The sequence below is a fragment of the Kockovaella imperatae genome (genome assembly GCF_002102565.1).
Source record: "Kockovaella imperatae strain NRRL Y-17943 chromosome Unknown BD324scaffold_20, whole genome shotgun sequence".
Taxonomy (NCBI): Eukaryota; Fungi; Basidiomycota; class Tremellomycetes; order Tremellales; family Cuniculitremaceae; genus Kockovaella; species Kockovaella imperatae.
Window position 1 is genome coordinate 1 of NW_019028960.1, and position 22,226 is coordinate 22,226.

General features: G+C 53.0%; 10 protein-coding genes across 10 annotated transcripts; 4 read left to right on the forward strand and 6 right to left on the reverse strand.

Annotated features, from left to right (window-relative positions):
* Positions 1-3,991, forward strand: BD324DRAFT_274378 (chitin synthase-domain-containing protein). The gene is made up of 10 exons (XM_022012349.1): positions 1-1,577; positions 1,617-1,771; positions 1,810-1,894; positions 1,930-2,403; positions 2,441-2,582; positions 2,627-2,719; positions 2,766-2,800; positions 2,838-2,893; positions 2,931-3,691; positions 3,739-3,991. The coding sequence occupies exons 1-10, from the start codon at positions 42-44 to the stop codon at positions 3,741-3,743; spliced, it is 3,342 nt and encodes a 1,113-aa protein (XP_021867801.1). The 5' UTR covers positions 1-41; the 3' UTR covers positions 3,744-3,991.
* BD324DRAFT_684183 (hypothetical protein) lies at positions 3,872-4,937 on the forward strand (the record flags this gene model as incomplete). Its single annotated transcript, XM_022019208.1, has 3 exons — positions 3,872-4,184; positions 4,233-4,797; positions 4,869-4,937. Exons 2-3 carry the CDS (start codon positions 4,240-4,242, stop codon positions 4,935-4,937), a joined length of 627 nt encoding a protein of 208 aa, XP_021867802.1. The 5' UTR covers positions 3,872-4,184; positions 4,233-4,239.
* An 81-nt stretch (positions 4,938-5,018) lies between these two features.
* BD324DRAFT_639514 (hypothetical protein) lies at positions 5,019-7,281 on the reverse strand. Its single transcript, XM_022017239.1, has 5 exons — positions 6,833-7,281; positions 6,356-6,791; positions 5,528-6,316; positions 5,359-5,484; positions 5,019-5,319 (listed from the first exon to the last, which is right to left on the reverse strand). The coding sequence occupies exons 1-5, from the start codon at positions 7,172-7,174 to the stop codon at positions 5,102-5,104; spliced, it is 1,911 nt and encodes a 636-aa protein (XP_021867803.1). The 5' UTR covers positions 7,175-7,281; the 3' UTR covers positions 5,019-5,101.
* A 723-nt stretch (positions 7,282-8,004) lies between these two features.
* BD324DRAFT_274629 (hypothetical protein) lies at positions 8,005-9,026 on the forward strand. The gene has a single exon (XM_022012351.1). The coding sequence runs from the start codon at positions 8,246-8,248 to the stop codon at positions 8,921-8,923; it is 678 nt and encodes a 225-aa protein (XP_021867804.1). The 5' UTR covers positions 8,005-8,245; the 3' UTR covers positions 8,924-9,026.
* Positions 9,027-12,358: 3,332 nt separating this feature from the next.
* Positions 12,359-13,720, reverse strand: BD324DRAFT_639519 (hypothetical protein). The gene is made up of 3 exons (XM_022017240.1): positions 13,646-13,720; positions 12,854-13,598; positions 12,359-12,807 (listed from the first exon to the last, which is right to left on the reverse strand). The coding sequence occupies exons 2-3, from the start codon at positions 13,517-13,519 to the stop codon at positions 12,433-12,435; spliced, it is 1,041 nt and encodes a 346-aa protein (XP_021867805.1). The 5' UTR covers positions 13,520-13,598; positions 13,646-13,720; the 3' UTR covers positions 12,359-12,432.
* Positions 13,721-13,894: 174 nt separating this feature from the next.
* On the reverse strand, positions 13,895-15,143 carry BD324DRAFT_639522 (hypothetical protein). Its single transcript, XM_022017241.1, has 6 exons — positions 14,900-15,143; positions 14,754-14,858; positions 14,620-14,718; positions 14,514-14,579; positions 14,241-14,473; positions 13,895-14,190 (listed from the first exon to the last, which is right to left on the reverse strand). Exons 1-6 carry the CDS (start codon positions 15,119-15,121, stop codon positions 14,187-14,189), a joined length of 729 nt encoding a protein of 242 aa, XP_021867806.1. The 5' UTR covers positions 15,122-15,143; the 3' UTR covers positions 13,895-14,186.
* A 336-nt stretch (positions 15,144-15,479) lies between these two features.
* Positions 15,480-17,895, reverse strand: BD324DRAFT_639527 (membrane transport protein-domain-containing protein). The gene is made up of 13 exons (XM_022017242.1): positions 17,701-17,895; positions 17,630-17,658; positions 17,456-17,590; positions 17,363-17,418; positions 17,248-17,325; positions 17,176-17,211; positions 17,113-17,140; positions 16,962-17,072; positions 16,423-16,926; positions 16,140-16,386; positions 15,773-16,104; positions 15,631-15,737; positions 15,480-15,594 (listed from the first exon to the last, which is right to left on the reverse strand). Exons 1-13 carry the CDS (start codon positions 17,726-17,728, stop codon positions 15,546-15,548), a joined length of 1,740 nt encoding a protein of 579 aa, XP_021867807.1. The 5' UTR covers positions 17,729-17,895; the 3' UTR covers positions 15,480-15,545.
* Positions 17,896-19,884, forward strand: BD324DRAFT_639529 (putative cysteine desulfhydrase). The gene is made up of 6 exons (XM_022017243.1): positions 17,896-18,185; positions 18,222-18,310; positions 18,348-18,617; positions 18,655-19,323; positions 19,358-19,611; positions 19,650-19,884. The coding sequence occupies exons 1-6, from the start codon at positions 17,963-17,965 to the stop codon at positions 19,654-19,656; spliced, it is 1,512 nt and encodes a 503-aa protein (XP_021867808.1). The 5' UTR covers positions 17,896-17,962; the 3' UTR covers positions 19,657-19,884.
* Positions 19,633-21,155, reverse strand: BD324DRAFT_274395 (hypothetical protein). The gene has a single exon (XM_022012350.1). It carries the CDS (start codon positions 20,890-20,892, stop codon positions 19,858-19,860), a length of 1,035 nt encoding a protein of 344 aa, XP_021867809.1. The 5' UTR covers positions 20,893-21,155; the 3' UTR covers positions 19,633-19,857.
* A 435-nt stretch (positions 21,156-21,590) lies between these two features.
* Positions 21,591-22,187, reverse strand: BD324DRAFT_639533 (transcription factor e(y)2-domain-containing protein). The gene is made up of 4 exons (XM_022017244.1): positions 22,003-22,187; positions 21,882-21,952; positions 21,773-21,841; positions 21,591-21,717 (listed from the first exon to the last, which is right to left on the reverse strand). The coding sequence occupies exons 1-4, from the start codon at positions 22,077-22,079 to the stop codon at positions 21,638-21,640; spliced, it is 297 nt and encodes a 98-aa protein (XP_021867810.1). The 5' UTR covers positions 22,080-22,187; the 3' UTR covers positions 21,591-21,637.
* Positions 22,188-22,226: the final 39 nt, after the last annotated feature.

A 22,226-nucleotide genomic window follows, 5' to 3' on the forward strand; every position in this document is an offset into this window, starting at 1 on the left:
CATCACAAGCTGGGACCGACGCCTACGCCCCTTCCCGCAACATGTTCCGAGACCTCGACAGTCGAGGTGAGAAGGATCCCCTGGATGCCGGTCCAGACGACGGCGAAGTGCAGGAGGAATATCGTGAATCTGCAGCCCGTCGGCGATGGGTCTGGCTCTGTCGGATTCTCACCTTTTGGATACCGGGTTTCCTCCTTAGCAGTATCGGCAAGATGAAACGACAGGATGTGCGACAGGCATGGCGAGAAAAATTAGCCATCAACATGATCATCTGGTTCATCTGCGGTTGCACAATCTTCGTCATTGCTGTTCTCGGTGTTTTGATTTGTCCGACCCAGCACGTTTACTCGACCAGCGAGTTGCAATCTCACAACTACAAGGACTCGCCGAATAATGCCTACGTCGCGATTCGTGGCGAGGTCTTTGACCTGTCCCAATTTGCTCCAACACATCTGACGGCAGTGTCAGTCGTTCCTACCAAGTTGGTCATGCAGTACGGCGGACTTGACGCTACAGAGCTCTTCCCCGTGCAGGTCAGTGCACTGTGTTCAGGCACGACAGGTTCGATCAGTCAATATGTCACCCTTGATTCGACCAACACGACCGACCCGTACCGCCAGTACCACGATTTCAGAGCGTACACCAACGACTCTCGACCTGACTGGTATGAAGAGTCGATGATCATGCTCCGGTCTCGGTTCCGGACAGGCTTCATGGGCTATACGAAGAAGGATATCCGTAACATGGCTTCGGCGGGGAGAGCCGTGGCCATCTACAATGACATGGTCTACGAGCTCACAACGTACATCCAACAGAATGGTGGTGGTCTACTTGGACCTCGAGGCTATCAATTCACAGCTCAGGATCAGGCCGATCGACAATTCATGTCAAATCAACTTGTCCAGATCTTCACCTACAACTCAGGCAAAGACGTCACGGATTTGATCAATGATCTCAACTCGAGTCTCGGTGCCAATGTCGTCGCATGGCAGACTCAGTGTCTTCGAAATCTCTTCCTGATCGGAAAGGTTGACACGCGAGACTCGCCCCAATGTCAATTCTCGACCTACATTTTGCTTGCACTGTCCAGTGTCATGGTTGCCATCATTGGTTTCAAATTCCTCGCCGCGTTGCACTTTGGTTCCTCAAGAGCGCCAGAGAACCACGACAAATTTGTCATCTGTCAAGTGCCCTGTTATACCGAAGGTGAAGAATCGCTGCGTAAAACCATCGACTCCCTCGTCCGACTGAAATACGACGACAAGCGGAAGCTCATCATGATTGTCTGCGACGGAAATATCAAAGGATACGGCAACGAAAAGCCTACGCCTGCGATCGTTTTGGATATCCTGGGTGTAGATCCCCATGCCGATCCTGAGCCCTTGAGCTTCCAAAGTCTAGGCGAGGGGTCCAAACAGCACAACATGGGTAAAGTCTACGCTGGATTGTACGAGTGCGCCGGACACGTTGTACCCTACTTGGTCATTGTCAAGGTTGGTAAACCTACCGAACGACCGAAACCTGGAAATCGAGGAAAGCGAGATTCGCAAATGATTGTCATGCACTTTTTGAACAAGGTGAGGGCCTATTGGAGAGTGATCCAGCTGACATTGCAGATCCATTTCAATGCTCCCATGAACCCTCTTGAGCTTGAAATGTACCACCAGATCAAGAACGTCATTGGTGTCAACCCGAGCTTCTACGAATACCTCTTCATGGTGGACGCAGATACGACTGTCCAGGAGCTCTCATTGAATCGTTTGGTCTCTGCGTGAGTGAATCTAGGCTTGACTTTGAGCTGATTTTCAGGATGATGCACGACAAGAAGACGATCGGAGTCTGTGGAGAGACGTCGATAGCCAATGCCAAACAGTCTGTCGTGACCATGGCTCAAGTGAGTCTGAGATTTGAGCCCTTGCTCACGAATAGGTCTACGAATATTTCATCTCTCACCACCTGGCCAAATCCTTTGAATCGCTATTCGGCTCAATCACCTGTCTACCAGGTTGTTTCTCAATGTACCGTCTCCGCACGCCCGATACGCACAAGCCATTGTTCATCTCCAACGCAATCATTCACGACTACTCAGAGAACCGAGTCGATACACTGCACTTGAAGAATCTGCTCCATCTCGGGGAAGATCGATATCTTACCACTTTGGTCCTGAAGCATTTCCCGACGTACAAGACAAAGTTTGTGCGAGATGCGCATGCGCAAACAGTCGCACCGGATTCCGCAAAGGTGCTGCTCTCCCAACGACGTCGTTGGATCAATTCGACAGTGCATAATCTGGCCGAATTGGTGTTCCTGGATCAACTCTGTGGATTCTGTTGCTTCTCCATGCGATTCATTGTCTTCATCGATCTGGTCTCGACTATCGTGGCGCCAGTGACCGTGGCTTATGTGGGTTTTGACATTGGATCAAATAGCTGACCGACAGATCGGATACCTCTTGTATCTCGTCATCCACGATCACGCGACGATCCCCGTGTTGTCTATCATTATGCTATCTGCCATTTACGGTCTTCAAGCTCTAGTATTCGTCTTCAGAATGCGATGGGACATGATTGCGTGGATGATCTGTGAGCGACTACTGCATGATCTGGTGCTGACGGGTAACTTCCAGTTTATATCCTCGCCATTCCCGTCTTCTCATTCTTCCTGCCATTGTACTCATTCTGGCGGATGGATGATTTCAGTTGGGGATCTACCAGATTGGGTGAGCTATCATGCGTAACCATCGAAACTCAGCTGACGTCTTGTAGTTGTGGGCGAGAAGGGCAAGAAGATTGTCATTCACGTGAGTCTGCTCTAACATCGCTTGCTGATCGTCCCAGGATGAGGGCAAATTTGACCCCAAGTCGATTCCTCTGAAGAGCTGGAACGAATACGAGTGAGTGTCATGGGAGCTGCTGGACTGACTTGCTCAGAAACGAGCTGTGGGATCAGGAGTCCAACCACTCCGCAGGCGATTTCCACCTCAACGAGAAACGTGGCTTCGACTCTCGACCGTCCACGACATACGGCGCCTACGAAACTTACGAAAAGCAGACCATGTCCCGAGGCATTTCACCAGCGGCTTCGTATCAGGATATGAGAGCGCGATCGACTTACGATCCACCCCAATTGCCATACGCTGGCAGTCTGATAGGCGGAAGTCCAGTAGGGTCATTCGCCGCGCTGCCAGAGAGTCGGTCTTTCTACGGCGGGTCAATGTACGGCGGGGACAACCGATCGGTTCACGAGTCATTCTATGGCCAATCTCAATTGCTTCAACCTGGATCACGAATGTCTTCATACTCGTACACTCAGCCTATGGGTCGTCCCCAAGCGGATCAGCGTGTCTCATCGTACTCAATCAACCAGCCTAGACCAGGTGGACTCGGGGAATTTCATCCCCTCGGATCGAGCTACTCACTGTCCAGTCTACCTGGACAGATTCCGCCCCCGCAGTCACGGCCAGCAACAGAATACCTACCTGAGGTCCAGACATTTGCCAGCCCTATGAACATCGGTCAAGCTGGTGTCACGGATGACCAACTAGAAAGCAGCATTCGGAGGATATGCCACGGGGCAAACCTCGACCAATTGACCAAAAAGGGCTTGAGGAAACAGCTCGAAGGAGAATTCGGGATGGATCTCGTGGCGCGGAAAGAGACTATCAATCGGATCATTGAGAGGGTCTTGGCTGGTGAGTGTGCCTAACATCAGCCATCACGACTCGCTGACAACAGACAGAATGAAACGTACGAAAATAGACGACAACCTGGACAATTCTCCACACTTACGATTCGCATGATTCGATGGACGATTTCATACTTAATATGTAGACTAGAAGCACAAAGATCATGCATGCGCCTGTCATTTTCGACTTGTGCAATGTTGCGTCGTGTCTCCGTCCGCCATTTCAAGCCGTGGTCCTAAAGGAACCGCTTGTTTAGGACCCGCTTGTGTGGTTGCCAGGTGACGACCGCTGACATGCCTTGAGGCAGGGGCCAAACTACCTTTATGTTCGCTGCTTGGAGACTAGGGCTAGAGACGCAGCAGGTGCCCTACACACGACTATATAGGAGATAAGTGGGAACAGGTGTCTTCTACACCTCCTCCTCCTCTCCTCAACATCTCTCAATCCGCACATACGGTCAGGCGTCAAGTTTCAGAGACTACTGAAAACCACAAGAATAGTACGGCCACCAGTTTGACATCTTTGGTCTGATTCATTCTGTTTTCAGGATCACAATGCCAGCCGAGCCCAAGACACCGACCAAAACTCCTCGAACGCAACCCTACCCTACACCAGATTCGCGCTCGAAATCGTCAATCCCTTGGGGAGGCGTGAAGGTCGATCGAGCCACACCGACTCGAGTCATCGTCATCGAGAGCGAAGACGAAGGCGATGGCGAACAAAGTAATGGTCTGGCCGAGAACGACAATGACGAGGGTACCGAAACGTGGTCACCCCCTCAGACTCCTTCGTCGTCCCCTGAATCAAGCGGAGGCTCAGTCTTTGAAATCGATTCAGAAGAAGAAGTAAAGCCCAGCATGGAACCTGAATCAGAGGATGATGTCAAGCCCAAAATCAAGAATCCCAGGGCGGGAGCCAAGCGAGGTGCAGCAAATCAAGCAAAGGTCAAGAAGGAGCCGAGTGGTCGACCGAGGGGTAGCGGTGGCCCTGGAGGAGGCTCAAAGGGCACGCCTTGGACTGCCGAGCAGGATTGGGCCTTGTTTCAAATGAGGTATCCGAAGGCTCCTGTCAAGTGGTCGGATGTGGCACAAGCGGTCGGACGCGATGCAAAGGTGGGTCAGGGTGATCCTCGCTCCGCTGTCGACTTGGTCTTCTCTCAGCTATAGGCTGACTCACAGGTTAGTCGTGCTCCAATCGCGATGCTTTGTTTGCCAAGAAGCTTCCCGGATTGATAAAGGGCCTGGGCAACTGAATAGTTGCGAGCATCCTGAAGGGTGTCTGTCCGCTTAATCGCGGGAACACGATCATTTGGACACGCCATCTACTATCTCTCTATCTTTACATACATGCGTTTGTTTCTGATCTCGATACTTGCACAAACAGCGCGCGCGCTGAAGATCTGAAGTGGACAGACTATCACCACATGCCTTGAGGCTGTTTGCAGCGGATCTTGTCCATCCTCTTTTTGAGCTGTCCCCTCATTGTTTTTCCTCGCTTGACATCCCGCTCACTGTCCTCATCCTCAATGTTCCTGCGAGAGTTCAGGTACATCTCGTTGAGAATCCGTTGCTCGTACGTAGGATTCACAGGACCAACTGGGGTTTCTGGTCGAGGGATGGAGGCGAAGTGCTCTTCTGACGGGGAATCAGCTGAATCACCCTAGGCCGACTCACGAGGCTCATAACCATCCTTGTATACCACCTGGGATCTACGTTTGTAGATCGGCAATGTGGGTCTTCGAATGACAGGGGCGGGACGGGTGGATAGTGTCTCGCCAGTTTGTCCCCGATTCGTGGCGTCTAAAGATCGTCAAGGGAGGTTTCTTACGAGAGAGCCACTTACCTCGCGACTCGGCGGCCTCTGTTGGAGGGGATCGCCTCTTGAGTCCTCTGAACATGTTCCCAAGAGGTTGAGCAATATCGCTCAAAGTCAGTCGGCTTGCATTGGCCAGTCGCGTGAACCGGCTTTGAACAGCAGGTGAGGAGTCTGAGACAAGGCTCTCGGAACTGGAAAGAGGTTGAGTGCCCACCGCCACATTCACGCTGGATCTCGAGTGAAATGATGGAAGACAAGTGGGGAAAAGTTCATCTTCGAGACTGACAGCTCTGCCCGTAGGAACAGGTCGTTGGACAGCTGTTCGACGTACAGTGTCTGATGAGTCTCTAGCAGTGGTTGGCATGTCGAGAACGTGACCTCCAATTGGTGATCGCTCCATTGACACCGATGCCGCCACTATTCCGGTCATGCCCTCCGTCGCTTGAGAAGATGAAGGGGTTGGAGGGGGCGGTCGCAGATGCCTTGAAGGTCGAGGAGGTTTTGGCAGAGGAGAGAGTGCAGAGTCCTCTTTCTTGGACAGTGATGCGTCGTCCTCCGAGGAATTTCCTCTGCTTTTGCATTCATCAGAGGCAGCGTCGTGTTGCGCAGATCGATGAGGCGTGACCGGCGAATTGGTACCGAATGACAAAAAGCTTTGACTTTCATCACATGTGGAGACCAACCTCTTCGGAGGGAAGGAGCCATGCTGAATATCATCTGTGGTCATCAACTCATTCGAAGCTAGTCCTTTCAGAAGCTTGTCTGTGTACCGGTCTGAAGGAAAAGCGGAAACGGACGACGGAGGCAGCGGTGGCACTGGACTTCAGCTGCTACTTCCGAGATTGGTCCGCTCACGAGGTTTGTCTCGATCCACGTTTTTACCTGTAGGTTCTCGAAGTTGAAGAGGCTGGGCCGGTGGAGGAGCAGGCAGCGAAGTTGCAAAGGGGTGCTGGGAAGGGAGGACGTTGAAGATGCCGGTCTGGCCCAAGTTCAAATGGTCGCCGTTCTGAGTTCGCGGCGAGGTCACAGGAGTCGTAGTGAGGGAGGACTCCATGACTGGACCAAAGGAGAATGGCGACAGGGGAAGCATCTCCAATGCATTTTCTCCCAGAGCCCCGCCAGCTCGAGAAGAATTCATCCGGCTGGAAGGAAGAGATACGGCGGAGAGAGGGCGCTCGCGGCCATCGAATCGACTCTTCTCACTGAGAACAACGAGTCTCTGATAAACCTCTCGAGGCAGTCTCCTCGGAGCTGGGGGATGGACTTGCTCAGAAGGGATGAATGGGACTGCCTATCAATCCTATGAGTGAGGTGAGACTCGTGCTCACTCACTGCTTCGTCATCTGCTAGGTTCATCGAATCAAAGCTTCGCTGGACCCAGGAAGTCATATTGGGTGATCCGGGCGAGTCAGAATACCCAGTACCCATTGTGCCTCCTTCGACTACTCGACTTGTCATGGTCTCGAAGGACTGGATGGAAATCGTCCTTTCCATTCTGGCACTTGACGGAGCTCTGGTAAGATCAAACCGAGAACTACGAGGCGAAGGCTCAAGGTTATAGGTAGTGGTCGTACCGAGCATGGAACGCTGAAGAGCGAGTGACGAGGCAGGTGCGGTGGTGTGCCTTGTGTGCTGGGGTCTTCGAAAGAAGGGTAGTCCAGTTGGTGAGAACATCTGCTATGGTCGATTCAGAGGTATCGAAGTGAACTCGAAGATTTTCAGTAGCAAGGTATAGTGAGCAGAGATGGAAGAAAGAAGTTGGAGTGACGAAAGAGTGAGGCTCTTATCCCTATCTCATCCAGGTCTATCTCCAGATGTGCCAACTTTTCTTTTCGCCCTCCGCTCACAGGGCTTAGCTGAGACATGATGACACGTGCTTCTGCCCGAGAGTTGGATCTTCGGTCCTGATACCCTCTTCTCCGTCTCGACAAGAGAGCCTGGATCTCTTTGCTGCTATCCCATTGGTTCCAAGTCACGGCAGTCCCGCTTTGTATGCCACAGAGATAGCCCAACGTGAAAGCCTGGGAGCAGATTCAATGGAGCCGAGAGACAGCTTGGTCCCCTCGAGCGGTGAGCCACGGTAAGATCTCCGCCTAGTCCCCAAGCCTGCTCTCACATCTACCCTTGGGCACACCACTAGGACCTGAGTGAGATCTTGGCGACTCCTCAAGGCCAGAGATAGTCGCGGAAAGTGAGCTTCGTGAGTGAAGTACAGGCACATCAGGAGAATAGTGAGACATACCTCCATCCTACTGAAGGCGCCGGTTGTGCCTCCGTGCAGACTGCCAGCTGACCTCCCCGTAAACTGTATGAGCCCATGCATGGAGACTCCAAGAAGTACGCCTCACCTAACGTGCCCTTTCGCCACGCCGCCACCTTCCCTGGTCATATCCGCCCAACCATCGCGACTGATTTCTTCAATTTCTTCCCGATCGTTCAAACGCCAAAACAACGCCTATTCAGGGTTTAACATCTCCACGTGGGATCAGTGGCACAAACAACGAAATGAATCCTGATTCTCATCGCCTCTTACGCTGTATGGTCTCCAAAGACATTATACCGGTGAAGAGCAGCGAAGCATGGCCTAGAGACAGGCTGGAAGGATTCTTCACGATCCCTTGTACATAGTTGAGGCTCCCTCTACGCAATTGTTGACATCTTCATCTCGCTCACCCCACTGTCCGCTTGCCTGAGCGTAGTCGGTCTTGGCTCGTCACTGTCGCATCAACAACCCACCGATCCGCCATGACAGGCTCTATGGCCTACTCATCATTTCCTCCCTCCGCTTCCATCGATCGCTATGACGCTTATGATGTAGGAGACATCACCTTACAGAGCACCACGTCCAACATCGACGATGAGGTCTATCGCTATTCGGCAGAATTCGACAGACAGCAGTACTTTGAATCCATGCTCAAGTCACCTTCAGGGTTCGCAGGTCTCGGAGTCAGTATTCCAGGTATTCCTAGGTCTGGATTGTATGCGCAGGATGGACTATGGGATGAAGACGATGGCATCTCCGATTCGACAACCTTGAGACCCGTCTCTGGATCTACCGTGGGAACCGGTCAAACGGCTCGACATAGCTCGAAGGCCTCCCCTTCGACTATGAATGCTAGCGCAAGTACCAAGTCGAGGGATAGAAGCGGTACCGCCAGCAGCGCGGTACAACCTATCACCTTGGAGTCTCGGGAATCCAAGAGCTGGAGCTGGAACAGGAAGAGCGCAACGCCTGCAACACCAATTATCTCCGAGGTGCCTTCGAGTCCCGCAATTTCACAGACTCCTGAGTCAAAAAGGGGCAGAGTACATTCTCTCAAGAGTCAACGAAGCAAGAGCCGACTCCGCGGAAAGGGCAGGAAGGGAGAACTCAGCGTAGATGTCGGCAATGACCCGGATGAATCTGTGAGTAACAAATCGTGACGCGGCGTTGATGTCAGTTTGAGGCGCCGCCTCGATTGCCGCCAACTCCTGCGTCATTCGTCTCCTCTGCCTCTCCTGCCCTTTCAACGGACTCATTCCTGTCTCCAAACCTGCCTCTGCGGTCAACATATGATCAGGAGAACTCACCGCAGGTTCCTCCGTCGCAAACGGCGCAGAATCCGAGAAAATCCTCCTGGAAAAGAGGAATGGTGAAGATTTTCCGCTCCAAATCCTCGATCGCCTTGCGCGAAGCTTTTGGTATGGCCGATCCGAATCTACCGCCAGTTCCTACACGGCCTGATGGGCTGCCCAAGGCAAATCCGACGGTCCTCGGCCCAGCGTTCTCATCATCAACGCCGCCGCTCCCAAGTCAAGAGTCCAGAAAGGACATTTGGGGGCTGTATGGCTCCATATACTCTCCACCTACGACAGCGACTTCGAGCACCTTTGGTTTCCATCAATCTCACCTGCCACCAGATCCCTTTGCTAATGCAACTAGTCCCACCACCGCCGAGCCAATATCACCAATGCGGTCCCCCGTCGCCAGACATTCTCCCAGCTTCAAGGACCTGAAAAACTTCCTCGCTCCCCGGCCGCAGCTTACCAAAGCCAAGAGTCTGGCCAACATCCGCGAGAAGCTCGCGGAAACTACTACTGCACGACCCAGCATGTCAGACCTGTCCGAGCTCCCGCCCGTGCCGCCGCAAAAAGTCGCCATACGTACGAAATCGGCTGTTGCCTTGTCTTCACAGCTAAGTGCTCGTCCAAACGATGCCGTTCGCGGAGATAGCACCCTCTATCCCTTACCTCGACCTCACTTGACCAGGATGCCGACAGAGTCACCACCACTGTTCCCACCTCATCCACCATTCTTCCCGGCGTCGGGCTCTGGACCGTCGTCTCCCTCCGCGCCAAAACTCACCCTCGACTTATCCGTCTTATCTTCGCCTCCGCCTCCTTCGACTCCTCTCCCAGCTCCGCCAGTCTCTAGCCCTGTAGCGACCGTCCAGCGTAGCGCGTCTGGCGCGGTGCTCCTGCCTCGATCGCGATCGACGAGCATGTCGCTCAAGTCTCCGCCCACTAGCTCATCGTTCTTCGACCTTTACGAGCAATTAGGTATCTGGCCGACCTCGTCATCGGAGAAGAGCGCGTCGAGGGACGTCTCAGTGGATCGATCTCAAAAAGTCTCGGCAGATGCACGTCATGGTGAAGAGCATACTGCCCAGCAAGCGCCAGCTTTGCCGGAGCCTGTTCGAGGAAAAGCGCCAGACCTGGAACCTCTACCCGAGGACAGGACTATATCCACATCTCCCTCCGCCGCCTTCTCACTCGGAAGCTGGGAAGCGGCAATTTCGGCGTTCCCCATCATTGACGATGCGGTGCCAAATGCCGGGTCCGTCTTGGACTTTGGAGAACCGACCGTGGCGGACGATCTTGGCGTTGACAACCTGTTGGACACATCACCTGTAGAGTTGATTGATGATAGCCCCGGGATCAATGTGGCCGCGGTCCTGGATCGTGCGTCCAACTGCTCTGCCAGCCAGCGACAGGGAGCGTACCAGTCAAGTGGTGGGGGTCAGCAAGCTTCCAACAGGACCGCTGGATCTAGCTCACTGAATATGCCGAGAAATTACGGCAAAGGAGGGTCTGGTCTCGGCGGATCGGGAGGATCTGAGCGCAGCTCCAAAGCTGGAAGCCGCGATGAACGACTTGGCGGATATGAGCGTGGTCGACAGAGACTTCGACGAGGCAGTTCGACATCCTCCAGTGACTATGATGAAGAAGAGGAGGACGATGTGCCCTTGTCTCACTTGCATCCTGAGGCAGCTGCCCGGCAAGAGGAAAAGGCGAAACGCAGGGCTGCAAGACGTTTGGCGAGGGCTACTCGAAACCCTGGGGCCGGCACCGGCTGGAACGGGGAAGGTGGAGTACCTGCTGATATCCTGGCTAAGAAGCTGGAATTGGTATTGATCAAAGGAGAGGAAAGAAAGTATCCCTGGCAAAGGGCAATGCGGTCTTACAACCCTATGGAGCCTCCGGCAGCACCTCTGCCGACTGTGCCAGCTTCCGTTGCTCCGCAGAGAAGTCATACGGAGCCAGTACAAGCCGCTCGCGGGCCAGTGACTCATCCAGGCGGTGCTACACGACGGCCGATACTGCCTGCCGCTTCTGATGCGAGGGCAGATCGGGTCGGTGGACACTTGTCACCATCACCTGTCATGGTATCGAGCCAACCTCGACAGAGCGCCGGCCCAAGTCCAGCAAGCCAGATTAGTCCTCAGGTTCCGAGTGCCGCCAGTATCTCTCGTAGCGAGACAACGAGATCCTCGGCAAGCACCCAAAAGGGGCGACCAAGAGGCCTGTCCAACGCCGATTCGATGTCCCGCTTCAGCGACTCGAGTCACTCGAGAAGTGCCACCAATGGTCCCATCGCTCCTGTCAGGCAGCCGTTCATTGTACCAGCCATCATTGGTCATATGGGTGGACCGAGATTAATGCTCGAAGTCTACTCTGAGACCACGGCAAGAGACATTCTGCATAATGCGGAGCAGAGGGGTCAATTGAAAGAACCTACACCAGGATACGGCTGGGTCGTTGTGGAGATCTTTGGTGAATACGGTTGTGGTACGTTGCCTGAAGAGGGCATTAAGCTGAATCACAGAACGTCATCTCCGGGAATACGAGACCATCCAGTCTGTCGTTCATGGCTGGGATCCAGCCGCAGCGGGCAAGAACTTGTTGCTGTTATGTCAATCCCGTCGGGCGGCTTCAACGTGGGCGAGGGTGAGAGAGATTATGAGGTCACGCGTGCTGATGGCAGACCATTCCCACTACTGCGCCGTTCGTCGGAGGCTATGTCCAGTACGAGACGAAAAAGGGCAAGTGGAGCAAGAAGTATCTCGAGACCAGAGGTGGACAGGTCTTCCTGGCAAAGAACGAAAAGGTGAGCTGCTTGATGAACTCTGCTGAATGTCAAGAACAAAGAAGAGGTCCAGATCAACACACTCTTTCACGACGTCTATTCGTTGCCCAGGCCAAAAGGCGCTCCGAAGTCTTTCGTCTTCATGATGAAGCGCAGTGCGTAGACTCGTCAGCGAGTGACATGTCTGACTCTGCGCAGACGAGCAGGCGAGCCGATTTCCGAACCATCAAGATTATAGCTACACATTCTCGACTGATGATCAAGTGGGCTTCAAGCTGCTCACGGCTATTTATGAAGCGAAGGTGGGTCAATCTCGAGGAATGAATCTCATCATCTTTCTAGAGTCTGGCCATGTCTCAATCCATGCCACAGATCATGGCGCAGCAGTCAAGCGCACAGGCGACAAGAAGGCGGACGGAGACCCAGGAGAGCAGTCCGCTGATCAATCTGGGCAGAGAGAAGAAGGAAGAGCGATCTGCCTTTACAGGCAAGGGGTTGTTGAAGATCTAATTACATGGATTTACATGGTTGTGTCTATAGAAACATTGTAGTATTCACTTCTTGGCACTCTTAGAGTTATCACTGTCTATCTTGATCTATCACTGTCTATCTTGATCAAATTCGACCATCCATCTGTGATCCATCGCTGGGCGCCTGTTCTGATCTGCTCTTGCTCAATGCCTGCGTGCTGCACTGCCTCGATCACTTGCTCGTTGTTTCTGGTCGCTGTTTCGAGCCGTGATTGTTCTGCAGACAGTCGTCCTTGAAGGGACCATAATCTACTGTCTCGGGAGAGGGACGATCTGGCGAGAGCGCTGAGTCGTAGTGTGTTCTGAGTATTCGAGAGGAGCGGTACGAGGGATTGGGGCGACGCACTCAGAGGAGGAAGAGGGAGAAATGTGTACAGCAATGGAAGCAGAATAAGGAAGAGCGTACGAATAGTGTTTATGGTAGGTGAGAGCTGTGAACAAGACCGCTTAGCACTACTTGACGCTTGCTCCGCTTACGTGTGGGCATTCGCCCTGGACGGCTCGTACGGTCCAAAAGTATCGAGTGGCCACTTCAGCTGCAGCGGCGAGGACCAGTGACCAGCCGGAGAACGATCTCCAAGTCTTGGCCCTCCGCGCGGCGCCCTTGCCCGCGATGCTTTCAATACCCAAGACGCCAATCAGGACGGCGTTCAGGATAAACGGTGACATGGTGGAAGGAAGTGAGAACAAGAGATAGTCCATAGAGTCGGTACACCAGACGCACCGTAGGATCGTATCGTGTCCAAATCGAGAATATTGGTATCTCCCATCAAGCTTCGCAAGCTTTTGCAGGAGCAGCTCGAGAAGGGGATGAGTGTCTGCAAGTGTGGACAGGTCAGAATCACGAGCTCGTCTACCGAGGAGTCTCGAGCGGACGATATCTTGAGGTGCCAGGAGAGGGATATGATGGGCTTTGAAGAGATCGAAAGGTGGTAGGAAAAGGCGATACACTTGATAGAGCGAGTGCAGGCCAACGATGACCTTGAAGGTAAGTGACAAAGGCTCTGACGGCGACCGAGGACTGTCTCTCCGCCTGAGGACGAACGGCAGTAATCTAGGAAGGACTCGAGGAAGGATGATCGCCAGAATCAATGTCAGGATAGACTTGTACTGGGATATCGAGGCGATGACCGTCTGTAGCATCGTTCGATGATGTTTAGGCTGCCCGAGGGCTGGCCTAGGATGAAGTGACAATCATAAAAGACCCGGCATTTCGATTTCTCTATTTACGGAATCGACGTCAATCTTGCTATTGCGAGCGACACTTACACGGCTCAGGATGAACGAACATGGGCGAGAGCTCTTGCTTGTCTTGCAAGGGATACTCTAGGACATAGAGATTCTTGGAGATGGGCATGATTCAACGGAAAACCGCCTCTCGTAGGAAATACACCTGAGCTCAGCTGTGCATCTTGCATGAGTTGCCGGTGCAGGCGGCTCTCCACGCTTGAACGGCGCGCAGGTCTGCGTTGTCTCGTGAGCTCGGCTGGGAAGTGACTCTGGCTGAGCTTGCGAAAGCGACACGAGTGCCGGCCGCCATATCGCGGTCCCTGAAACTCGACGAGACCTATACGCTCCGCTAGCTCTACCCGATCAGCGACATCATACAACTTGGCCCGCCTCTTCGCTTCTGGAGCATGGACTGGACAATCTCTGCTCGTTTTAGTTTGATCAAATGGTATGACACGTATTCATCTCTCCTACGACCGAACAAGCTACAACACATTACACGGGGTACAGGATACTTTTACCAGCGCCCGGTCCCTGCATACAGATTATGAATACATTGGGAGGAAACACTCGGATTCAATCACCTTCCGACGAATGTCAGCAGCATACCACAGGTTGAGATCGAACGCCTCACTGGTCTACATCCATCGAACCGGAAGAAGCCAATGCCCTTGCTGCCTCTGCTTCTGCCTTCCGCTTTCTGTACGCCAGGAATTCGTTCCATCTCTCTTGTGGCACTCGCTTTCCAGTCCTTGGATCGACTGGCGGGATGTTTGACGGTTCCCGAGCCGCAGGAGCCGAGTTTGCAGCAGCTCTGTGAGCCTCTTCCAACTTGCGCCTCTCCTCGACTTTCTTCTGCAAGACTGCCTTGGATCCGTTAGTGAGCTGAACCCTTACATTGACTTACTGTGCCGCATACAAGGTGTCTGAAAGCGCGACTGACTTCCCGACCGATATAGGGCCGATTCTCAAACTGCAATCTTGGTGAGCGTTGAATGAGGAGCCGAGCGCACCTCGCGAAGCATGTAAAAGAGCTCCCGGGTTTCAATGATGGGTATCGGTGGATGTTCGTTGACGAGGTAGAAGATGTATCCGAGGGTATCAATGCCAATCTGTTTGTAAGGGGCCGCATCTTTCCGGAACCCACAATCTCTCCCTCTGAGCTTATGCGAAATCGAAACATCCTTTTCTTGATGGCATCCGCGAGCGACTGTGCGTGCTGCGCTATATCTGTTCGCCCTCTATCCGAAGACTACGCAGGTCGATGCTCGTCCTCCCGAATCCTTGACTCACGCTCAGAAAGTATGTGGTCAGCTGCCCACTGATCCCATCCGCATTCACGCCTAACCACCTCCACCGCCACACTGTGGATCTGCCTTCGTCCACTGTATCAACGTTACATGTTGCCCAGACATCCCCGTCCACCTGCGGATCGTTGAGCATGAATGTCAGCTCATCGAGACAACCATAGGCCGCTCTGTCCCAGGAGGTTGAATATCTTGGCTTGAGATTCATCGAGAAGCGATAGGAAGAGAAAATACAAAGAGCATGACCCGGAGATGATTTATAAATCCTACGTGTATGAATGGGCTATGAAATTCTCAGTGTCATGTGGACAGTGAGCTGTAATCAGCTGACTAAAGTGAGGTACATTTTATCACACTCACAGCTGGCTTTGTACGCGATGCTAGCCGTGCCGCAATGTCCTCACTGGTACAAAGGACTCGGCCTTGCTCAGAAGTCCCTTCTGAATTCGTTTGCGGATGGTTGGGGGTGCGATCTCTTCATCCCAAGCAAGCCCTACCGTTGTCGTCCTCCATGACTAGATGGGTGACGTTTCCGGCACAGACAGGTTAGAAGACCCGTTGATAGCGCAGAACCATCGTGAATGCATTCGCATAGTCATTATTCTATAGGGAGTCCACATTTCAGATCGTCACTACCATCGCCCAAACACCAACCCAATCACAACATACAACAAAGTCAACCTGTCATCAGCGACAGATTTTAAAGATCAGACTCACGGTGGAGTAAGCACAGCATACGACCAAAAGATTGTCTTTGAGATCAACCTCTCGAACGCATCACCAGATGCCGCTTGTGTGATTTGGGCCAATGTCAGAGCCGGCGGCTGGAAGTCAGAACGAGCGAAAAGGTCAGACTCACCGAGGAAATAAGCAAGACTGCGGAGAGGATGAAGACGGGGTCCTCAGCGGCCTCGAAAGGATCCAACTTGGCAATGAGACCGACTATCGGGACCATGATAGCAGGCACAATGACCATCCGGCTCATCACGGCTACCAAGACTGCCTTGTTTTCTCCTGGATATGATTGGGTCTCGGAATGACGCGTCAGAGAGTAAAGCTTGTTACTGAAGTAGCCCTTGATCGACCCGTCAGAGTGCGGTGGAGTTATGTCATCAGGAGGCAAAGCGATCGCCTGGGGAGGTGCAGGAGGGGTATAAAAGAACGCCCCTAGAACGACCAGCGTAACAGGAACTGACAATTAGTTCATGATGTTCCCCATTTCTCACTTGAACACTGTCCTGCCCCTTTGACTGCTTGTTGAAAGGGCTTGATCTTGCCCATCGCTGCTTGAAGTGGCGGTATCATGGCGATGATGATTGACAGCAGAGCGGCGTACATGGGCACAGTCATGAACGCGTGTATGCCCCGTAATATTGGCATGAGTCGGTCTTTGACCTTCTTCAATGAGGACTTGATGGCGCCAAGGCTGGCATGGCTCGCGTTGCGGCGAATGAAGTCAGTTCTGCCTCTCCCCTGTCAGGTCAGCTATTTACCTCACAGTAGACCTACGCATTCATCCTCGTCCAATTCTGAGTCGCTGCTGTCATCCTCGAGAATCTCATGCGAGAGCATTGTATTCCGTTGTCTCGGTGCCTCAGGCAGGCCCCAAAATTCCCGACCACTGTCCGTTCGGGTGGGTTTTCGTCGAGCCCCGGCAGTGTGCATCGAGTGCCGCCTTACTGCTCGTTCTCCAGGTCCCAAAAGTAGATGCTGAGAGACAGCGGACGACGATCCTGGTATCCAGTTCGATGATGGTGTAGGGGAAGGTCCCCGGGCAGAATTCAGCCCCGGGGCGGTCATCCTACGAGCTCGAGGCTCGTCCTCCTCATCCTGAGAGAGACCTCGCTGTGTTGAGAAGAAAGGGTCCGTCTCGCGATTGCCAGGGTGCACATCAAGATTCTCAGGCGACATGGTGCGAGAGGGTGCTCCTATCGTTTGAGGCATTGCCGATTCCACTTCCGGCGCTTCTTCATCCGCTTGGGACAGTAATTTTACGCCAACGGACCAACGGAGCTGACTTCAGCTGCAGCCGACTGAGACGTACTCACCATCATGCCGAGAGTTGAGTAAAGCACTAGGTAGGTCAGAGCTCGTCCCAGCATCTGATCCTTTGAGTCGTCGTCGTCCCACTTGAGGCCAGGAACCTCCACTACCAGCGACTAGGCCCGGTCAATACGGCATGGGGATAGGCCAACCAACCTGGATCAGGGCAATGGGAAGAGAATTGCTGGAGGTCAGTCTTGGTACCATCTCGATCCTTACCTGTTCTGGAACATGGCTGCACAGATAGCGAAGGCGCTGATCGTTAGAGCCAGCCCTCACCCCTCGACCTACGTCTGTGACCGAGATAATTTGAACAATCTTGCAAGTGTCCACGCTACTGCCGCCGAGAGTCCAGTCACTATCACGAAGCTGAGATATTCAGCTAACATGATGACTTGCTACCCACCCTACAGGGATGGTCCACATCTCCTTCAGCTTCGCCGGAGTAAGAGAGAAGGCCACCTGAGCATTAGCAAGGGAGTCGATGTTCACAGCTCACCTTTGAGAAGAGCAGGGCAGGGGTGAAAAGAGACACATTGATGACGTTGAGCTTCCTCTGAGTAGCTTTGTCTGTGACGCCAGCCCGAGCTAGGATGAATCCTGCCATACATAGTAGAAAGACTTCAATGATGGACTAAAATTCATGAGCGGCGTTGAATTGATCAAGGCTCACCTCGAACACGGTCACCAGGAGCGTTCTGACTGTAATTCGATCAGATCTGACTTCTTGTTCGGGGAACATACCTGGTACAGCATCTGTCTCCGCTAGCATGTTGAGCAGAGCCGCTTGCGTGGTAGACACAACGTTCAAACGAGTTAACAATCGAAGCGCTGCCAAGGTATGCTTAAGCGAACCGTCATCGATTGATTCATTACGTAAGACCGTCCAGCACCTGATCTTTAGACCTTCAAAAAGTTGCAGCGTGCTCGCCGAGCTATACGATCTCAGGCATATCGACGCTCACATCAGATCACTGACACGCTCTCACGCATCTCAGCGATCATCATGAATCCCATCAGATCAGCATTACGACCTTCGATTGCCTCTTATCAGGCAAGTATACACCCACCAACCCTCGCCTCCACTTCTGTCCTCGGCCGTCGACCACTCACGACTCCCACGAATCCGAGTCGAGCCAAAGTTCAAGAAGGCGACCCTCATGTCCGTGAGGATCCAGGAGAAGCTTTGGAGGGCGAGTTGATTGCTGAGAGGATGCCGAGTGGGGAAGGTGAGGTCATGTTTTAGTCTGCCCAGCTGACATTAGAAATGTTCGGCTTCAAAATGAACGAGGTGGTGGCGAAGACTGGTACTGACATGAAGGTGCCGGGAAGGCCAATTTACCTGGACATGCAGGTGGGTTTCGAACGAGCGATGCGATGTTCATGCCCAGGCCACCACACCCATGGATCCCCGAGTCCTGGACAAAATGCTCCCTTTCTGGACAGAGCAATATGGAAACCCCCATTCCCGAACTCACGCTTACGGATGGGAAGCTGAGAACGCAGTGGACGAGGCGAGACAGCATTTGGCAGACCTTGTTGGAGCCAATCCGAAGGACATGGTATTTACCAGTGGAGCTACAGAGAGCAACAACATGATTATCAAGGGTATCGCCAAGTTTCACCAGAGCAAGAGAAAACACATCATTACCACGCAAACAGTGAGTCGGCGCTGCTTGGTAGCTGCTAAGAGGGCAGGAACACAAATGCGTGCTCGATTCATGTCGATATCTGTCTACAATTGGTTTCGACATTACCTATCTGCCGGTCCAACCAAATGGTCTTATCAGTCTCGAGCAATTGCGGAACGCTTTGCGACCCGATACCTCTCTAGTTTCCATCATGACTGTGAACAATGAGATCGGTGTCATTCAACCGATGAAGGAGATTTCCGAGACTCTCAAGACTTGGGCTCAGGAAACGAAGAACCAGAAACCATACTTTCACACCGATGCTGCTCAAGCAATCGGCAAGATCCCTATCGACGTGGAGGAAATGGGCATCGATGCTATGTCAATCTCGGGACACAAGATTTACGGACCAAAGGGAATCGGGGCAGCTTACGTCCGAAGGCGACCTCGTGTCAGGCTGGAGCCTTTGATCCATGGTGGAGGTCAGGAGCGAGGTCTGCGAAGCGGTACTGTTCCAGCACCCTTGGTCGTTGGACTGGGAGAGGCGGCACGCCTAGCTAAGCGAGAGATGAGCCTTGACCATGCGAGGATCAAGAGTCTGTCAGATCGCTTGGTGCAAGGCATCAACAGTCAGGTCGAGCATGTAATCAGAAATGGTGACCCGAATGGATACCCTGGATGTGTCAATCTCAGTTTCGCCTATGTCGAAGGAGAATCTTTGCTCATGGCATTGAAGGTGGGTTGCCATATCTTCCACGGCTGATTGCCAGGATATTGCCCTATCGTCGGGATCTGCCTGTACCTCTGCCTCTCTCGAGCCCTCTTATGTTCTTCGAGCCCTGGGTGCTGCTGATGACATGGCACATTCTTCCCTGAGATTCGGAATCGGTAGATTTACGACCGAGGCCGAGGTCGACCTCGTCGTCCAGCGAATCGTCGCTGTCGTGTCGAGGCTACGTGAGATGAGCCCTTTGTGGGAAATGGTGCAGGAGGGTATTGACATCAATAAAATCGAATGGAGCCAGTGAGTCGACACGAGTGGGCTCGTGCTGACGTGTACAGGAGCTAGTTTTGTATACTCGGACAGGTGTATGTTGGCGTTGCATTTCTTCGTATTGCTACAAGCAGTGCGATTCAAGTATCCACAGCTCTATATCTGAGTTATCTACAGCCGTTCCGAATCGGAGCCTCGATCTTCAATCGAGATACACATCTGCTTTACCTCGTTGTACACAAAATCTGCGGATCAGCATTCATCGATAGGCTACGCTCACCTTCTGTAGTCTGGCTTCATTTCTTTCGGGTATTTTGGCAGCCCGTACTGGCTGGTTCGACCGTCCACTTGACCATCTAGGAACGTAAGAGCACTGCCGGCAATGCTGGATCCATCGTCGTAAGAGTCTTGGCCGCCTACAACACTGGGACTTTGATACATCGTTCCGCCCACTCCCATATTGAGGCCTCCAAAGGCTGCTGCGACGCCTGGCGAGAGATCGTCTGTGGTCGACAGAGCGTGCATAGAGACTGCCCTTGTCCGGTGGTAGGGTGATTGGCTCTCGACAGGTGCAGGTGAAGGACTTCGGCGGGAGTTTTGAGGCGGTGGAATCATGGAATGATGGTGTGAGTGGTGTCGACGTCGATGGACATCGCCTTGAACATGTACCCTGTCGGCGACAGCTGAGCGAGGTGTCAAGTTGATTGAGTGGTGCCGGTGACGTTGGTGCGGTTTTGCGACATGCTGATCATGTCGACTTCTGTGATCATCCTCGACCAGGTAGGAATGTCGAGGAGATCGTCTTTCCGCATCCTCCTCCAGCTGCCGGTGGTAGCTAGGCGACAGTGGCGATCCGAGGTGGCCGCTACGGACAAGTGACAAGGGAGACGGGGCGTTAGGCGAGCAAGAATGCGACTGTGCGTCCGCTGGCGGGCCGATAGAGGGAGATCGATGACGAGGGTGCTGATGGCTATGGCTTATTGCTCGTCGATGTTCATGTTCATGTGGACTAGATCCGTCACTGCCGGAATCGATGTCGACGTGGTCTGATCGATGACGACGAAGAGTCTTGGGACGAGCATAATAGCTCGCATCGGAAGCCCCATCATCAATCGCTGAGTGAGATGGAGATCGATGGTGACAGACTGGGGCAATGTTCGCTGTCATTACAGGAACCAGCGATGCTCTACGACTAGAGCGAGGTGCAGGCAGCGATGCTGACATCCATCCATCATTGTGCAGGGAAGATGAGGCGGAATGTATGGGTAGGTGCGCCATGCTCGGCGGATATGGCATCAGACTGCCCACCATAGAAGGAGCATGGAGAGTGGCGGAGGTATAACCTGCATCAGGCAAAGCTGGTATGGCACGATGAGGGCCTGGGTATCAGCACTGTACCAGATAATCTGCTGCTTACTGCTTATGCCGCCAGGTTGAGGAGGGATGATGGCGGAAGCAGCAGCGGATGCCGGACCACGGGAGATGATGGACTGGCTCGATCCGGGAAGCCCTTCAATCTCTTGGCGGACGAATTTGGGCGTGTAGGGTAATTGCTGGTTCGCGAAGGGCGGAGGTGTGACTGAGCTTGTCAGCCAGGCCTGCGACACGCATCTATCTTACCTTCGATAGGCATCTTGGAGGTCTGTATGCATCAGCAAGGGCTATAGTGGAAAAGGCTTAGGTCAGAAGACAATTTGGGAGGGGACGTTTGACTGAGGAGCATAGGAGCTACTAAAGCCCCGCAGGAAAGATTCTCGTGGTCGACAAAACGCAGTAAGGCTGGAACGCTCCAAGAGCATGCCGTGTACGGGCAGTGATAAAGCAGCTATCCGGGACACTCCTTTGTTCAGAGTCGTCAAAGGGTAATTGGATCTGTGGATGGGTCTGGCCCAGATCCCACGGAACTTTCTAGTTGGAGAGAGTAAGAAGACTGTAGAGGTAATCTGAGGCATAATCAGGCTGTGATCAGTATATGTGGTGGTCAGTGAGTCGAGGCCTGAGATTCAGGATCCGAAAGAAGAATATGCTACATACAACAATGTGGGTTTCCCGTGCTTTAAGCTGGCTCGACTTCTCTCTCCAAAGCAGCTTCGATTTCTTGCTGCACTGCTTTCTGGATGTGCGGTGGGATCATTTCTGTAGACGTCAGCGACCAGATACAGGCAGCCTTCTCCCAGAGCGGAAGACTCACTGTTGGCTTGAGCGGAGATCTCCTCGAGCAATGCCTGAAGACTCGGTGTCGACTGGGCTCGGACACGTTCTATAGCAAGTCAGTATCTTGACTCAAGCCTTTGACCCACCTTTAGCCAAGTCCTTCAGTTCGTCCTCCCATCCTGCCTCTTCGAGCTGTGCACGCAAGGCGCGAGATATGCTTAGAAAAACGTCAGAATTCACCAAGCGCATGTATGTCGATGTCCTTACCGTTCCCAATCTCCCGTCTCAAGAAGTCTCTTCTTGATCTGATCCATCACCTCCTCATCTGGCTTGGCCCCTGACATGCTTGCCAGTCCTGTCCTTGAGTACTCTGGCGAAGATTGACTTTACCTCCAGACCTCATGGATGCATCCAATCTCGGTTCCGAAGTGTCAGGTCCAAATCACGTGCCTGCATAAATTTCTGAAATCGTGCCGACCAAGATTCAGGAT

Excerpts from the sequence above, each read along its gene's own strand:
- BD324DRAFT_639519 (XM_022017240.1), bottom strand. The coding sequence starts at position 13,519 with ATGCTACAGACGGTCATCGCCTCGATATCCCAGTACAAGTCTATCCTG. Across the intron at positions 12,808-12,853 it reads TCCAGGGCGAATGCCCACAC|CTCTCACCTACCATAAACAC; the intron begins GTAAGCGGAGCA and ends TCTTGTTCACAG.
- BD324DRAFT_639529 (XM_022017243.1), top strand. The coding sequence starts at position 17,963 with ATGAATCCCATCAGATCAGCATTACGACCTTCGATTGCCTCTTATCAG. Across the intron at positions 18,311-18,347 it reads CAATTTACCTGGACATGCAG|GCCACCACACCCATGGATCC; the intron begins GTGGGTTTCGAA and ends GTTCATGCCCAG. Across the intron at positions 18,618-18,654 it reads ACATCATTACCACGCAAACA|GAACACAAATGCGTGCTCGA; the intron begins GTGAGTCGGCGC and ends CTAAGAGGGCAG.
- BD324DRAFT_274629 (XM_022012351.1), top strand. The coding sequence starts at position 8,246 with ATGACAGGCTCTATGGCCTACTCATCATTTCCTCCCTCCGCTTCCATC.
- BD324DRAFT_274395 (XM_022012350.1), bottom strand. The coding sequence starts at position 20,892 with ATGGTGGGCAGTCTGATGCCATATCCGCCGAGCATGGCGCACCTACCC.
- BD324DRAFT_639533 (XM_022017244.1), bottom strand. The coding sequence starts at position 22,079 with ATGTCAGGGGCCAAGCCAGATGAGGAGGTGATGGATCAGATCAAGAAG. Across the intron at positions 21,953-22,002 it reads GAGACGGGAGATTGGGAACG|CATATCTCGCGCCTTGCGTG; the intron begins GTAAGGACATCG and ends CGTTTTTCTAAG. Across the intron at positions 21,842-21,881 it reads ACTGAAGGACTTGGCTAAAG|AACGTGTCCGAGCCCAGTCG; the intron begins GTGGGTCAAAGG and ends GACTTGCTATAG.
- BD324DRAFT_639514 (XM_022017239.1), bottom strand. The coding sequence starts at position 7,174 with ATGTTCTCACCAACTGGACTACCCTTCTTTCGAAGACCCCAGCACACA. Across the intron at positions 6,792-6,832 it reads ACCTAGCAGATGACGAAGCA|GCAGTCCCATTCATCCCTTC; the intron begins GTGAGTGAGCAC and ends TAGGATTGATAG. Across the intron at positions 5,320-5,358 it reads CAAGGATGGTTATGAGCCTC|AAGAGCACTTCGCCTCCATC; the intron begins GTGAGTCGGCCT and ends ATTCCCCGTCAG.
- BD324DRAFT_274378 (XM_022012349.1), top strand. The coding sequence starts at position 42 with ATGTTCCGAGACCTCGACAGTCGAGGTGAGAAGGATCCCCTGGATGCC. Across the intron at positions 1,772-1,809 it reads TTGAATCGTTTGGTCTCTGC|GATGATGCACGACAAGAAGA; the intron begins GTGAGTGAATCT and ends GCTGATTTTCAG. Across the intron at positions 2,894-2,930 it reads AAGAGCTGGAACGAATACGA|AAACGAGCTGTGGGATCAGG; the intron begins GTGAGTGTCATG and ends TGACTTGCTCAG.
- BD324DRAFT_639527 (XM_022017242.1), bottom strand. The coding sequence starts at position 17,728 with ATGCTAGCGGAGACAGATGCTGTACCAG. Across the intron at positions 17,419-17,455 it reads CTGCCCTGCTCTTCTCAAAG|GTGGCCTTCTCTCTTACTCC; the intron begins GTGAGCTGTGAA and ends GCTAATGCTCAG. Across the intron at positions 17,073-17,112 it reads TTCCCATTGCCCTGATCCAG|TCGCTGGTAGTGGAGGTTCC; the intron begins GTTGGTTGGCCT and ends GACCGGGCCTAG.
- BD324DRAFT_639522 (XM_022017241.1), bottom strand. The coding sequence starts at position 15,121 with ATGAATCTCAAGCCAAGATATTCAACCTCCTGGGACAGAGCGGCCTAT. Across the intron at positions 14,859-14,899 it reads TGACCACATACTTTCTGAGC|TCTTCGGATAGAGGGCGAAC; the intron begins GTGAGTCAAGGA and ends CGACCTGCGTAG. Across the intron at positions 14,719-14,753 it reads TAAGCTCAGAGGGAGAGATT|ATTGGCATTGATACCCTCGG; the intron begins GTGGGTTCCGGA and ends CCTTACAAACAG.